This window comes from Solanum verrucosum, unplaced genomic scaffold, assembly GCF_900185275.1.
Source record: "Solanum verrucosum unplaced genomic scaffold, falcon-dt-bn FXZP01000022.1, whole genome shotgun sequence".
Classification (NCBI taxonomy): Eukaryota; Viridiplantae; Streptophyta; class Magnoliopsida; order Solanales; family Solanaceae; genus Solanum; species Solanum verrucosum.
This window is the reverse complement of record NW_026020086.1, coordinates 2,207,559-2,222,689: the sequence shown is the minus strand read 5'-3', so window position 1 is coordinate 2,222,689 and position 15,131 is coordinate 2,207,559. Positions and strand designations below refer to the sequence as shown.

The following is a 15,131-nucleotide window of genomic DNA, read 5'->3' as shown; positions in this document are numbered from 1 at the left end:
TGGACTTCATAAACAAATGGAAAAAAACGTATGAAATGATGTAATGCAGCGGATGAAACTACTCTTTCATGAATTATAAATTTTGATTTTAAACCTCGTATAAAAATAATCATAGGTGAAAAATTGCTCCCCCCGAACCAGTCTTACAAACTACAAATTCAACTCAATCAATTCTCAATACGAATATTAAATATCAAGCAAAAAAAAATCGTAAAATATCTAGAAATATAAAACAAAGAAGAAGATTGATGTACAACAAAGATGAAGGCGTTGATTGATGAGTGATTGCCATAGCAGTGACGGCAACTACACCAATCCAATTAATTAAATTAAATTAATTAAAAATACTCTCTTTGTCTCAAAATATGTGACACTTTTCGTTTTTGAGAGTCAAATAGTTTAAGTTTGATCGGAAATTTACGCACAAAATCTTTAATTTTTTTGAAATGAAATTTATATATTTGTAAATTACGTAAAAAGTATTATAAGTCATAATAATTAATAATTTAAAATATTTAAAAAATATATAAAAATTTACGATCAAAATTTTTTTTACTTGAATCTCGATATTCAAAACGAACCACATAAAATGGGAGGGAGGAGTAAGAAAAAGAAGTAGGTAGGGGACCAATCTAGCGTAGCTACTACAAGTGGACACGTGGTGAGACAGAAATGTGAGCCCCATAATCTTATGTAAGTGTAGTATTCATATTAGTTTTTCTTACTTTTTCGAATCGAAATATCTATCTAAAATAGTCTCTATATTTTAAGATAAAAATAAGATTTGCATATATGCTATGAAATTGTATTGAGTATAATATCTAACTTGAATCCTCATCCTTTAACATGAACCAACCCTAACTTGTTCGATATCTACCAAGGACATGGGGTTCGACTCTGATTATACTCTAAAACTCAACTCCTAACCCCAACCCCAACTCTCCACCTAACCTGAAAATAGACTCTAACTTTGATTTACGATTCGACTTTTGTCTCTGATCATGATCTGGATTCCAAGTTAGGGTTAGGAGTCTGGTCTTGAGTGGGGGTTAGTAGTTGTGTTCGGGGTCAAGGTCATGAGTCTAGTCCAAAATGAGGGTTGGATTAGAATTTGAGACGAAATTTCGTGAAAATTTTAAAAATTAAATCTTATATTAGAATTGGGAGTTGAGCTTTGAATTGGGATTATTTAAGTCAAAATTTGAGCCTCGTATTACAATCGATAGTGAAATCCCAGCTTAGAAATGGGAGTTGAATCTCCAATTGGGGTCAGGATTGGATAGTAAAATTGTAAGAGAGTTTTAGAAAATATTGTTCTCATTTGACATAGGAAAGTTAACTTTTATTTTAAATTGAAGGAAGATGTTAAAAAATATTATTTTCAAAACATTTAAGCTTTTTATTTAAAAAAAAACATGTCATATAATTAAGGTGGACCAAATAGTACACTATTTTGCTTCTTGTGTTTTTGGACTTAGTTGGGTGCATTACGGCGCGTGCTCCTGACAATGGTCCCAATCACACTAGGAAGCGAAGTCACGTAGGGTCAACACTAAAATGTTATAAAACATTATTTATATATAATTAGAATTATTTTTTACTTATATATAATAAATATTTAATTCTCTTTATTTAGCTTTTTTTTATTTTTTTTTCATATTTTATATATCATTTGTAAAAGTTCTGACTCTACCACAACGTTCCGTTTATATACTGGGAAACAGTACGGAATTTGAGACCACTCTAATAAGGCAAATGCCTACCTTAAACATTTTTTTTTTTGGCTTTTCATTTTTACTGCTGGTTGGTGCGCGCTCTTTTTTATTCTTCTATACTCTTTTTACATTTCATAATTACGACAAAATAAAAAAAATAATGTATCTGTTTGTAACAAATTTTAAATAGATAGAAAATAAATTGTAATTACTAATAAAATATGAAGAAATCACAAATAAAATATGAAAAAACATGATTTTATTGATAAATATTACGGGTACAAATCTCTTCCTCCCTTGATTCTTCTCTATTTTAGGATTTATCTATGATTCGAGTGTCGTTAGTGACGTATCTCCCGTACTTGAGTGAATTGGACTTGATTTCTATAATTTGAGGGTCGTTAGTAGCATATTTCTTGAATTAAAATGATTTGAATTTGATCTCTTTACTAATATTCCATGAATTTGTGAAGAAAATTTTGAGATTTGATCTCAATGGATATATTCCATGAATTTAGGAAATATTTTAGATGTTGATCTCTTTATGAATTTTTGAGAAGGAAATATAATATCATTTGTACATGCATGATGAACTAGGGTTTAGAGTTAAGTAACCTCCAAGAATTTTAATTGGAATTTGAACACACCTTATAGAGTCTTAACTTGAATTGAACACGTTTTGTAGAGTCCCACAAAATTTCAACATCTACAATATCAACATAAATTGAAATATAGAAATGTATAATCAAAAGATTTAATTTGTTTGTTTCAGACTAAGATCATGATCATTCGCGTGAGTTGTATGCAATGAAAGTTGCATGCACAATAATCAAAAGCATTCACATCTATATGTGTAGTATGCATCTGCACTCACAAGTAACTAATTTATGAAATGTTAAATAAGTCTTTGATTTGATTAATATTAATTGACTCGATAATTTATTGTAATATTTTTATACCTTTGCTACATGTTTGATTAAATAATTTTTTACCAATATAGTAAGGAGTAAGGACTAAGAAGTGACATTTCATCTGTGGCCGATTTATAATTAATGTTGATGAGACTTGGTATGCATGAAATTAATTTTTGACCTATTTATGATTAATGTTGATGAGACTCATTCTAAAGGAAAATTGTGTATCTCTTTGTTTTATTACGTGGTGCACATGTTAAATAATTTTAGGAATAATTGGTGAATGAATGGGTCATATTTAATCTCAAAATACTTTCATCCTTTCAGTTTGTTTATTTTACTTTCTCTTTTACTTTGTTAAAAAAAAAAATTATTAATAATTTTTTAAATTTTAATTTTTTACATGTTATTTTTAAGACACTAAGATTAAAAGACAATTTAATACATTGACATATTTTAATAAGACTTTAAAATTTAAAAATCTTTTTTTTACTTTCTTAATATTGTGTCAAATCAAAATAAATTATAACGAAGAGAGTATTTATTTATGTTTCATTTCATATTAATTATTGTATTGTTTGTTGTAGTTTCGTTTTGTTATACCTGTTACTTTTATTACTATTGTTTCTTGTACTTTAATTATTACTTCTTTTTTGAAATTGTTTTGAACTATTTGTTTAGGTCGAGAGTCTATTAGAAATGACTTCTTTTTATCTCTAAAGTAGAGACAAGATCTATATATACTCCATCCACTTAATTTTATTTGCTTGTGTAACGACCGGGTTTTGTCGTTATAGAAAAGCCAATGGGAAAAAAATTTGGGTCGAAAAACTTTTTCGTAATAATTTGGAATTTCCCAACATAATCCAAATTTGGACGAAATCGGAGTCATTAAGGTGTAGGGAAATCTGGTAGCAATTGATTGATTTATTTATAATTTTGGTTACATGATTGGTTAGATAACTCGTTAAGGAATCCGTACGACTTTACGAAATTGAATTCGGTGAGTAGAACTCTCGAAATTGATCTTAGCGTGAAGGATATTTTCTGAGCGTCGTGGGTTAGAGGTGTGTTGTGAAGTGGGGATTTTGAAATTATTAAAATAGCTCACTGTTTCGTGCAAGCCACTTTGGCGCTGGATTTCGTCGCTCTGGTGGGGTCGCTGTAGCGGGATAAGGGTCGTTGTAGAGGGCCAGATGCGACTTAAAGTCGTAAATAAACCCCTAAACGACTTTATTCTGCACTTTTTTATTTTTAGAGCTAAGGAACGAACCTCGGGCGACTCCTAACAGTTTTCTACCATTCTTGAGGCTAAATGTAAGTTTTTCACTCCCCGAATCCATTTTTCAATTTGTATAATGTAATAGAATGGGTAATTATCGATAGGGGAGGGTTTTGATCTAGATTCTATGGTGAAAACAACCCTATTTGGATACTTGGGATCATGGGTATGATCTAGGATTGTTAGAATTGTTAGTAATCCGGATACTTAGTGATTATTTATTGATTCTCATGTTATTATGATTATTTGTAGACCAAGAATAAGCGGAACGAATCCGGAAAGGGAAGGATCAAGTTTCTCAGGGTTTCAAGCTTGTTTCGAGGTAGGTGATGGTTGTGATTCTATGATTGTGTGATGTGTATTTGTTCTTGCTTCATTATGATACATGTATGTAGATGAATGTTGCATTATTGATCACACTTGTTGTTAATGAGATAGATGAATGATGGTTACCATGAAATCATGACTTAATTGTATAATCTTGAGGATATACTTATGATTGTGATTGTGGTGTGTTGAATGGATCGGTTGCTACGTTTCGACATAACTAACTTGGATCGGTAGCCACGTTCCGGCATAGTCATTGGATCGGGTACTACGTTTTGGTATGCTAACTGGTTGAGTTTGGGTTCTATGAGAGAACCAATGATTTGATATAATTGTGTATCTTGAGAAATGTGAAGTTGTTTGTTGTTAGTAAATATTGATAATATTATATATGTTCGTTATATGCATATGATTAATTGTTGTGATGACTTATGTATGTTGCACTTAGTGGGATTGCCGCGTGATGCTACAGTACATTGTGGTTGCGTATTGATACTACACTTGCTCTTATTTTTGTTGAGTACATGGCATCTTCAAGCGGCTACTGACAGACCTCGCTTAGGAGATCAATGATCGTTGTTCGAATTCAAGGGTGAGTCAATTCTTCCGGGCTGCCATGAGTTCTCCTTTCGTCTATGTCCACATTTCGGACTTAGACAGTTCTATTAGTTATTAGTACATTAGTTGAGGTTGTATCCCTTCTTGTTTAGACTTTGTTCATTGTTAGAAGTTTTGGTACATTGACTTTCAGGTTCTAGGCATTACTTTCGCATTGTTAGTTTATTATTATTAGACTTTTGTTAGAGTTTATGGAAACTCTATTTCTTTCCTTAGTATTTTCCTGCTTTTCTGTACTTAAATGCCTTAGTTTTGGTTTAATTGCTTGGTTTGAGTAGTAGTAATGGTTCTCCCACCAGAGGGTTAGTGTGGGTGCCAATGACAACGATCTGAATCGTGATAGCTTGATTTTGATTTATTACAAATATTTAACAGTAAAGAAGATCCAAGGAAATGAGATAAAATATACTCATAAATTCTACTAAGAGAAATATGAAAATAATTAAATATATACGGACTTTTACTTTTACCCTAGAAATAAAGAAACTATTTTCGAATAAACAAAAGTCTAAATAGAATATCTATTACTTTTTAGTCTATCCTTTCTTTTCAAGCTAGAAGTTCAATTTGGATTAGACCGTGTATAGTAGCCATATGCCAACAATGAACACATCTTCCATGAGTTGGAGACATACTGGGTCATTATTGAAAGGATGATATTTTTTTACTTATTGGATATGTTGAATAAATATAGATAGTTATAAGATAAAATTTTAGGATTATTTTATTTCTTATTTAGTTATTAATATTGATATAAATTACATTGTGATATAGTATTTAATATCGGATGAAGGTCTTTTGAAAATAGTATTTCTAATTTTATGATGTAATAGTAAGATCTGTGTGGATTTTACCTTTCTGAGATTCATTTGTGAAATTTTACTCAATATATTGTTATACTAATTATTATCGGATAAGTTATTTTTAATCAAAAAAATGAAATAACAATGTCAGAATCAGTTAGCTTGAAATAAAATAATGAAAATGACGAAATTATATCTTTGTAACCAAAATAAGTACTTCTTAAAATTAAGCAATGCATATTATTTTTTAATACAATAAATTAAATAAATAGTAAAAAAATATGTAATTTCAAATTGAAGTTGTGTTTCTGGATCATTTTTGATGGTTTTTTTATATATAAATTAAATTATTAACGCAAACATATAAAAAAGACAAAAAGAAGAAAGAAAATAGTAATGCTTTTGTTAAAAATTCACATAACTCTTTTAATGCCAAACAAGAAAAAAGAAAGAAAAAAAGGAATTCTTGATTTTGCCCATATTGTTTGTTTTTTTGTGCCCAGAAAAAGATTATAAGACGGCCGAATATACCTTTGCAATTTTAAATATCTTATAATACCATAACATTTATTTCATACATAAATAAAAGAATAGTAGTCATCTAAAACATATTTCGTATAATTTCATAAATAAAATCTAATAATAATAATAATATGTATTCCCATTTTTTAAAGATAGAAAAAACTTCCCAATTTAAATAGAATATTTCAAAGACAACATAATAGTGAAAAGAGAAAAAGAGTAACAATAATAATAATAATAAAGTTCTTTTTAATAAAAATTACTCCCGTTAGGAAATCAAACGCCCACCAATAATATTCATAAGAAAAATTAAATAATTTTTAACAATCTCTAACTCTTTTTAATTTCCAAAGTAAAATAATACTTCTTCCGTTTAAAAAAGAATGACCTCTTTTTCTTTTTACTCTGTTTAAAAAAGAATGACCTTTTTTTTTATAACATTTTAATTTCAGCTTTCCACGTGTCATATTTAAGGCCACAAAATTAAAAGACAATTTTGTACATTCGATATAACTTTAATTTACAATCACAAGATTCAAATTTTTTCTTTATTTTCTTAAATTTCGTGTCAAGTCAAACTAGATCATTCTTTGTGAAACGGAGGAGTAGTATCTGTATACACTATATTTTTGTTTAAATAAATATTCAAATAATATATTTGTTATTATAAATATAAATATTATCTTATCTAATACTCCTATCATGTCTTCCATAAATTTCGAATCTAAAAATATCAATCAATTGAGTATCGTGATTGTATGAACATAGTATATATATGTATACAAAAACAACTGTTATAGTAAACGCTGTTGTTATTTTTCCTCTATTCTCTTTCTCTCTTTACTTTTCTTCTCTCTGTACCCAAAAAAAATATGAACAGAGAGCATTGAACAAACACTATAAAAAAAAAAAGAAAAAAAAAAAGAGGAAGCCATTGTCATGGAGTTTCAAGACCACTTTTCTCAAGAAATGGCTCTTCATCAACAACAACAGCAACAGCAGCAGCAGCAGCAACAAAACGCGGTATTGCGTTCCATGTTACCTGAATCTCCTCATCACGACTCTCGAAAGTCACCTCCGACTTGGCTCAACACTTCTCTCCTTCGTCAACAACACAGTCAGTTCGCCAACGCATCCTCACCTTCCTCAGCCGCAGCTGCAGCTGCCGTCGCCGGAGGGAACAATTTCCTTCATCTCCAGACATCTAACTCCGACTCGTCAAACTCTAACCAGTGGCTCTCACCTACTGCGGCGGCCGGCGGTGGAGGTGGAGGTGGAGGTGGGCATAATGATGAGTTATCGGAGTCGATGAATTTTGTGAAGAAGATGAGTCAACAGCATAGCGGAGGAGGAGATGAAAACAATAATAATAATAATGAAGAGGAGAACTCGTGGGAGAGAGAGAAATGTAAAGCGGATATATTGAATCATCCTTTATACGATCAGCTACTGTCGGCACACGTTTCGTGCCTGAGAATTGCGACGCCGGTGGATCAATTACCGAGGATTGACGCTCAGCTAGCTCAATCGCAAAACGTGGTAGCCAAATACTCTGTACTTGGACAAGGTCAACCGCCTCTAGATGATAAAGACCTCGATCAATTTATGGTAAACACAAAATTTCCTTATTTTTCTTCATAATTCTAAGCTTTTTCTATCTTCTTCTTTGTTTGTGTGTAAAGTTTTAAAATTAGTTTTTGCTTGATATATTTAAGAGTATTTTTTAAAAGCCTATTTTTATCTAATTTGAAAATAGTCTAGTTTTACTTTGCCGGTGTTAATCTTTTCTAAACTCCGCTTATGAAATTACACTGGATATGTTGTCGTAAGGAGCTTATGTCAAAATTTACAACAAAAATTGGATATGTTAATAGCTGTACTTCAGAAATCTGTAATACTTCTATGAGGATTGAGGATGGTGAAGTGTTGTTTTGGGCTTATAATATTCATAATATGCTTGAAAGGTGAGCTCGGCCGGCACAAATTTTGGCTTTATTTGATGATTTGTAGCATTGAGGTCATCAACAAATGTTAGTGTGGAGTGAAATGAATGGACTTTTGTTGATGTCATTGTAATGATTGGATTTTGCGGAAATACCATTTAAATTCCTGGAGTTTAGATATTTTTTTGGGTGTTTAATTTTGATTGGCGTAGCTGATGTAGGAGAGTGAAGAGAGTTGAATAAAGGCTCAATCTTTGGCTTATCCTGTCATTCAAGTTAGTGGAAGTCTTCACATTAATGTGTTTCAATCTGAAGATTTGTTTTTGAACTTACTAAACTAAGACTTTTCGATATGAATTACTCGGTTGATTGTGTTATTCCCTATCTGAATTGTGGCCATAGAGAGAAGGTTTTGCTTAAGATTGATGCTCTATCTATATGTGTGGTTTATCATGTGAATGTGGTGGGGTATCGTAGGTGGCAGAGTGATCATTTCACTATCATGATGCACTAAGTTTAGTCTAGTTTATGGCAATTCCTGAATTCATATAAACCTGTAGTGGAAGAGCCACTTTTGTCCTAGGATTGTCAATTTTATACCCTTACACAGTATTTATAGGTTATGTTTTTATGTATATAAATGTATATATCATATGTTGAATTCCTTTGGCTTCTTCTTCTATTTACTTCCTTTTCGACAATCCTGGCTCTGCCAATGTAAACCTATACAATGAGTATATAGTTAATCTGGTCAAGGTAAAAAAATATGGCCGTGAGCAGCTTCCTTTGTTGTTAAACTACTTCTGCTGTGCTTTGATATTAACCAGAGAGGTTAGCATTTTGGTTATTAGGCCTTGTGAACTAATCTTTTATAGAAATTTGATTCCTAAATCATGTGCTCTGCATAGTTGGATGCTGTCCAACTAATAGGGAAAAGGTTTGGACTAGAGAATTTTGGAACTGGATAAGTTCTTTTCAGATGTGCTTCTATCCTGAGTATATTTCTACAGGAATATATTTGAGAGTTCTAACTATTAAGATCTCTATATAAATATCTAGATGTCACATCAAAAGAGGAATCTTTTTATCGTATACACTAATAATTGACCCCTAATGTAGGGAAAATGCTTTGGAGAATCTCCTTGAGGCATCATGTCGATATGTTTGTGTTACTTTTATCTGTTGATCTCTCGGTTGTAGTAATGGTGAAGTAGTTTAACTAACAATAGTTTCTTTCAATGGGAGTGAAGAATGGAAAGTGGATTATCTTTCTAACATTTTGAAAAAAAATGAACAATTTACAAAGGTTATTATTTAAAATAATTCATGTGCTGCGCACGAATTTTGAAAAGCCAACGTTGTCTTAAACTAGACATTGAAAAATGAAGAAGAAACAAGTTTTGTATTATTTCTGAAAGATGCTCTTGCTGTTTAATTTTGTTATGTTTATAAGAAATTACGGAAGGAAAAAAAACAAATTTGTATATGATATTTGAAAGATACTCTTGCTATTTAGTTTTTTGAGTTGAGGATCCATCGGAAACAGTCTCTCTTACCCGTACAAGGTAGGGGTCAGACCCATTTGTGGGATTACACTGGATATGTTGTTTGTTGTTTGCTCTTGCTATTTATCTCTATCTTATGAGTATGTACTAAATCAAGAGTTCACATCATCTTTTTGCTTCGAATTTTGCAGTATGTATTGTCTATAGACACCAACAGTTACAGAATCCTTAAGCTTAAGTATTCATAATGTTGCCAAGTCAATAGTAACTATGAACCACAAGTGTTGGTATAATTGTTAGCATTATAGCAAGTTTGTCTTGCTCAAAAACACAAGCGTACTTCCTGTACATGTTACCTCATTATTTTGTATCTTCTTTAATGGTTTCTGATATGTAATAACATTTTCATGCACACATTTCTGCATTTTTTTTCTCCTTTTAATCTTAACTGCAAATTATACAGTTTATATCCACATTAAGAGATGTGATATGTTATCTCATACTTCCTTTGTCTCTTCCTTTTGTCTTGCTTCTTGTGATGCAGACACATTATGTTCTGTTGCTCTCTTCCTTTAAAGAACAACTGCAACAACATGTCCGTGTCCATGCAATGGAAGCTGTCATGGCTTGCTGGGAGCTCGAACAATCTCTACAAAGCTTAACAGGTGACATCATTGTCTACTCCGTCTTTTTATTTTGTCAGTTTTGTTTTCTAATTGATTTTATTCCTCTTGAAGCCTGCCTATATTTTGTTTCTTCATGTTAAACTCTTAAAGTTAAAAAGCTTAGATCATATTTCAATTTTATAGTGTCTGTCAGATATTTCCTTTCATTCGTATTTTCATCTTCATCCCTTTAATGTTAATATTACATCCATTGCTATGCCAAGACACCATTTGTTTGTAATTATTACACTACAACCAACCATATGCGATACTCATGATTGCCTTATTATAAGCTATATTGTTAGGACTCTCCAAAAATCTTGATGCAACCGTATCGGATCCTCCAAAAAAGCACTATTTTTTGAGAATTTTCGACACATACTTGTTGGTAATTTAAGAGTCCAGTAAACACAGATTATAAGTCCTTCGATTTCTGTTGCTATTTGTCGATTCCTTTTACCTCGATTATTGTTTTTTGTTACAGTTGGTTGTTTTTGTTGTTATCTGTTATTTCTTTTGCTTCCGTTACTTTTTTTTTTAGACTGCTTTGCACTGTTTTCCCTTGAGCCAACTGCCAAGGGTCTATCGGAAACCACCTCTCTACCTTTGGGGTAGGAGTAAAGTCGGAGTACAGTCACACTCTCCAGGTCCCACTTTGTGGGATTTACTCGATATGTTGTTGTTGTACGTTTGTCCGAATTAATAGGTCGATAGCCTCATTCTTCTAATTTAACATTGTTTTGTTAGTAATGACTAATGACACTTATGTAGTCATCTATCACATAGTCAGTAAACTGTTATCATTGCTGAAAAGAGAATAAAAGAATGTCTGCTCCACCAGCTTTTCGACAGTTACATATGCATGTAGGCCAAGTGTGTGTTGCAGACTTTTATAATTACTCAGATGATCTGTCAACAGGGGTAGCACCAGGTGAAGGTACAGGAGCAACCATGTCTGATGATGATGATGACCAGGCTGATAGTGACACAAACTTTTTGGATGGAGGTTTTGATGGACCAGATAGCATGGGATTTGGTCCTCTTGTACCTACTGAAAGTGAAAGGTCCTTGATGGAGCGTGTTAGGCAAGAACTCAAGCATGAGCTCAAACAGGTAAAAGAAACATAACTTTTGGATGTTCTGATACTGTTAAAAAACATAATAATAAAATTAATACAATAGAAATAGTATTGTACCCTCTGTTAATGGTTTTAAGCTTTTAGACGCGACGGTCACACAATTCAACAGGTAAGCTAAACAACATAAGTCATGCATTCAAGTTTCACTATCACTCATTATCAGAAACAATTCGTATGCTTAGAATCGGGAACATGTTGACATATACAATTAAGTAAAATACTTTCTTTGTTTCAATTTGTTTGTCTTACTTTTATTTTTGGTTCGTTTGAAGAATGTTTCTTCCCTTTATTGACAACTTCTTAGTTCTAACTTTTAACTTGACATGTTTAAAACCACAAGATTAATTAACATTTCTGTATATTCTACATGTCTTTAATTTTACTTCAAGATTCAAAAGTCTTGTTTACTTTCTTAAAACTCCGTGTCAAGTCAAAACTAGACAAACAAATTGAAACGGAGGAAGTAGTAGTGTACCCTCTCTATACAATTCAATATGTAAGCAAAACCTAGAGAACTCTTGGTTTCAAGGCTCTTATTAATCACTCGTTATCAAAAAGAATTACACCTACACGTGATATGTTGTAAACATAATTAAGTAAATAACAATGTATCCTTTCTAATGACTTAAAAATTATACCGAGATAGCTCGAAAGATAACCTAAGTTTCTTTCTCTCTAAAGCTAATGAGTTTCTTGATTTTGTTTTTCATTAAAGGGCTATAAGGAAAAGATTGTCGACATTAGAGAGGAAATTTTACGCAAACGAAGAGCAGGAAAGCTGCCTGGTGATACTACATCTGTCTTGAAAGCTTGGTGGCAATCACATTCTAAGTGGCCTTATCCAACTGTAAGTACCAAAGAAACAAAATTTCTATCAAATTTTACTACTACATCTCTCAAATTTTGTTCAATGTTATAGGAGGAAGACAAAGCACGATTAGTGCAAGAAACAGGTTTACAACTGAAGCAGATAAACAATTGGTTTATTAACCAAAGGAAAAGGAACTGGCACAGCAATCCATCAACATCTTCTTCTCAGAAAAGCAAACGCAAGAGGTAGATTGATCAACATTCTTTTCCCCCTTTATTTGCTCGAACTCTTCAAAACTATTGTCAGGTATGTGTCGGATTTTTCAAAAGCAATTTTGAAGGATTTGACACAGTACGACAACACCTTTGGAGGGTCCAAGTAACATAGTTTTTCCCTTAATCACATGCTATGTTGCTCGAACTCTTCAAAATGTTGTTGCATGTGTGTTGGATTCGACACTCACCCGTGGCATGTATGAAGATTCCGAGCAACATAGATCACACGCTTTAAGATTTAAAGACAGTGTAAGGAAGCTTACACTATCAATTTGTTTGTTTTACTTGTCTGTCCGCTTAAAAAGAATGCCTCTTTTCTTTTTTGACAACTCTTTTATTTTAACTTTCCAAGTAACATGTTTAAGATCATCACAAGATTATAAGACATTTAATTTAAGATTGCAATATTCAAAAGTATTCACTTTCTTGAACACCGTGCCAAATCAAAACTAGACAAACAATTTGAAACAAAGGGAGTAACATGTTCTAGCTGTTAGCATGTCCTATTTATAAGGTCACATTGTAGCTATCTTTTAAGCAACCTGATCGATGTCTTAACCATGTAACTATCTTTTAGGCGACTTAATAATATAAACTAGCGTATAAAAATTAAACTCTTTAATGCTAATCTCGATATTCGATAAAAGTAGTGCAGGTGAAATCAAGCAGTAAAAAAAGACATGATGAAGAAGAATATGAAGTTTTTGTGTTCTAGCAAGTATAAAGCTTCATCACAAAACCAAAACATGAATGGCTAGAATTTGGGAAATTGAATTAATGAGTTTTTGGCTGTGTGAAGGAATTGACCACAGAAAGTTCCCAAGCTGACCTGGTTGACTAAGATATGCTTTAGAAGAAAAAGAGAGTATAGATACTTGTGAAAGTAATACTAGCACTTTCTTATTTTTATGAGGTTAATTTTCTATGTTTTAAGCCAAATATTTTAGCACAACAGGTTTCAGTTTATATAATTTTGTTTTGTATCAAGTATTTTGGTGGCTATGTTGTAATTTTGAATGCTAGTGTTACTCATTTTTGTGAATAGAAGTTGTAGATTATAATTACTTGTTCCACTGAATTGTGTTGATTGAGTTATAGTTCTATTGATATATATTACTTATTCTCTAAATCATTTTAAAAAGCTTAAGATTAACGTCAACTAATATGGGTATTGCGATAACATACTCATAAATATAATGTTATTTATACGTCATTTTAATTATTAACATATTTCACCATCAAATTAGCTAAAACATTAGTTGGTGGGTTGTTATTGACTTTAATAAGCTCATAGTAGCTTTCAATTGTTTATATTTAGTAGCTAGTAGAAGAGCACGACAAAGATATTATTTAGTATGATGTACTGTTTAATGACATGGTTAGGTACTAATTTGGAACAATTTTCCCTGTTAGTTGAAAAAAGGTTACAAAAGAAATACAATTATTATCTACCTAACACTAATATTATCGAAAATACGTATGAAAAAATGGACTAGGGTGAAGATAAATGGTTTTGAAAGTTAAATAATTCTACCTGCATAATAGAATTAGTTTGAGGTGCGCGTTATTGAGGATATTTCACCTACACAATGAGTAATATTATCAAGCATATTTCTAAAATTCATTAAGCTCTTATCGTGAAAATGAAAACATAAACAAGTTATGTTTCCAACTTGTTAATTTGAGCTATATTCATTTTTTTTTTCTGAATATATTTAAATAATTTTATCTCTTCATCTTATTTGCCGGCTACTTCATTTTTATAAAATGAATGCGTAATTTATGGACAAATTATGTATGATGACTAGACTTATTAGTGTTAGACAAAAAGAGGGGTCCATGAAAGAGAGAGACAGAAAAATATCTTAGATTTTTATTACATTTATCGATTTAATTAAATTATTTAAACTATTTCCTAATTTATACGTGTCATCCTTAAGACCATGTTAAGCTAGCTCTTTGTATCGTCCATCTAATTGATGGTATTGGTTCCATCACTTTCATAATGAATGACATCTAGAAGACTATAACAATTCAAAACTTTTTAATTATTTAATTAAAATGACAAGTTGAAAATGCATGAATATATTAAGAAAGTGTATTCTTAAAGGGTATTGAATGAATTAGACATTTGAGTTTCAAAGTTAGGTTTGATTGTTTGAACTTTAGTAGACATATAAATTTGAAATATAAGACATCTTAGTCAAAATTTAGATATAAGTCTAAAAATTAAGTGCACAAACATTATGTCAAACTTAAATATCACTACAATAAAAATAATTTTAGCATCAATAAATTTGTATATTAACAAAGAGTGCTAAAGCTTTTATTGTCATTAGACAAATGCCATCGGATGCAATATCGCTATAGGTTTTAAGAACACTTATAAAGAGTGTTAGTTGCTACTAAAAACATATTTAGTGACAATTAAGTTGTTACCAATTTACCATTTATTAATTGTCGCTAAAGTATGTATATTTGATAGGTAGAGTTTGATATCTCTCTTAACCATTATACTTGTTACCAATTTACCATTTATTAATTGTCGCTAAAGTATTTATATTTGATAGGTAAGAGTTTGATATCTCTCTTAACCATTATACTACAAAATA

At 31.3% G+C, this 15,131-nt stretch overlaps 3 protein-coding genes across 5 annotated transcripts in view; 2 read left to right on the top strand and 1 right to left on the bottom strand.

Annotated features, from left to right (window-relative positions):
• LOC125824498 (uncharacterized) overlaps positions 1-15,131 on the bottom strand; it is a 263,589-nt gene that overhangs the window by 187,026 nt on the left and 61,432 nt on the right. The window lies entirely within an intron of this gene.
• The window catches only part of LOC125824540 (probable E3 ubiquitin-protein ligase RHY1A), a 293,655-nt gene that overhangs the window by 235,046 nt on the left and 43,478 nt on the right, over positions 1-15,131 (top strand). The window lies entirely within an intron of this gene.
• LOC125824513 (homeobox protein knotted-1-like LET12) lies at positions 6,970-13,586 on the top strand. The gene is made up of 6 exons (XM_049503906.1): positions 6,970-7,789; positions 10,174-10,294; positions 11,214-11,407; positions 12,149-12,280; positions 12,353-12,489; positions 13,170-13,586. The coding sequence occupies exons 1-6, from the start codon at positions 7,121-7,123 to the stop codon at positions 13,189-13,191; spliced, it is 1,275 nt and encodes a 424-aa protein (XP_049359863.1). The 5' UTR covers positions 6,970-7,120; the 3' UTR covers positions 13,192-13,586.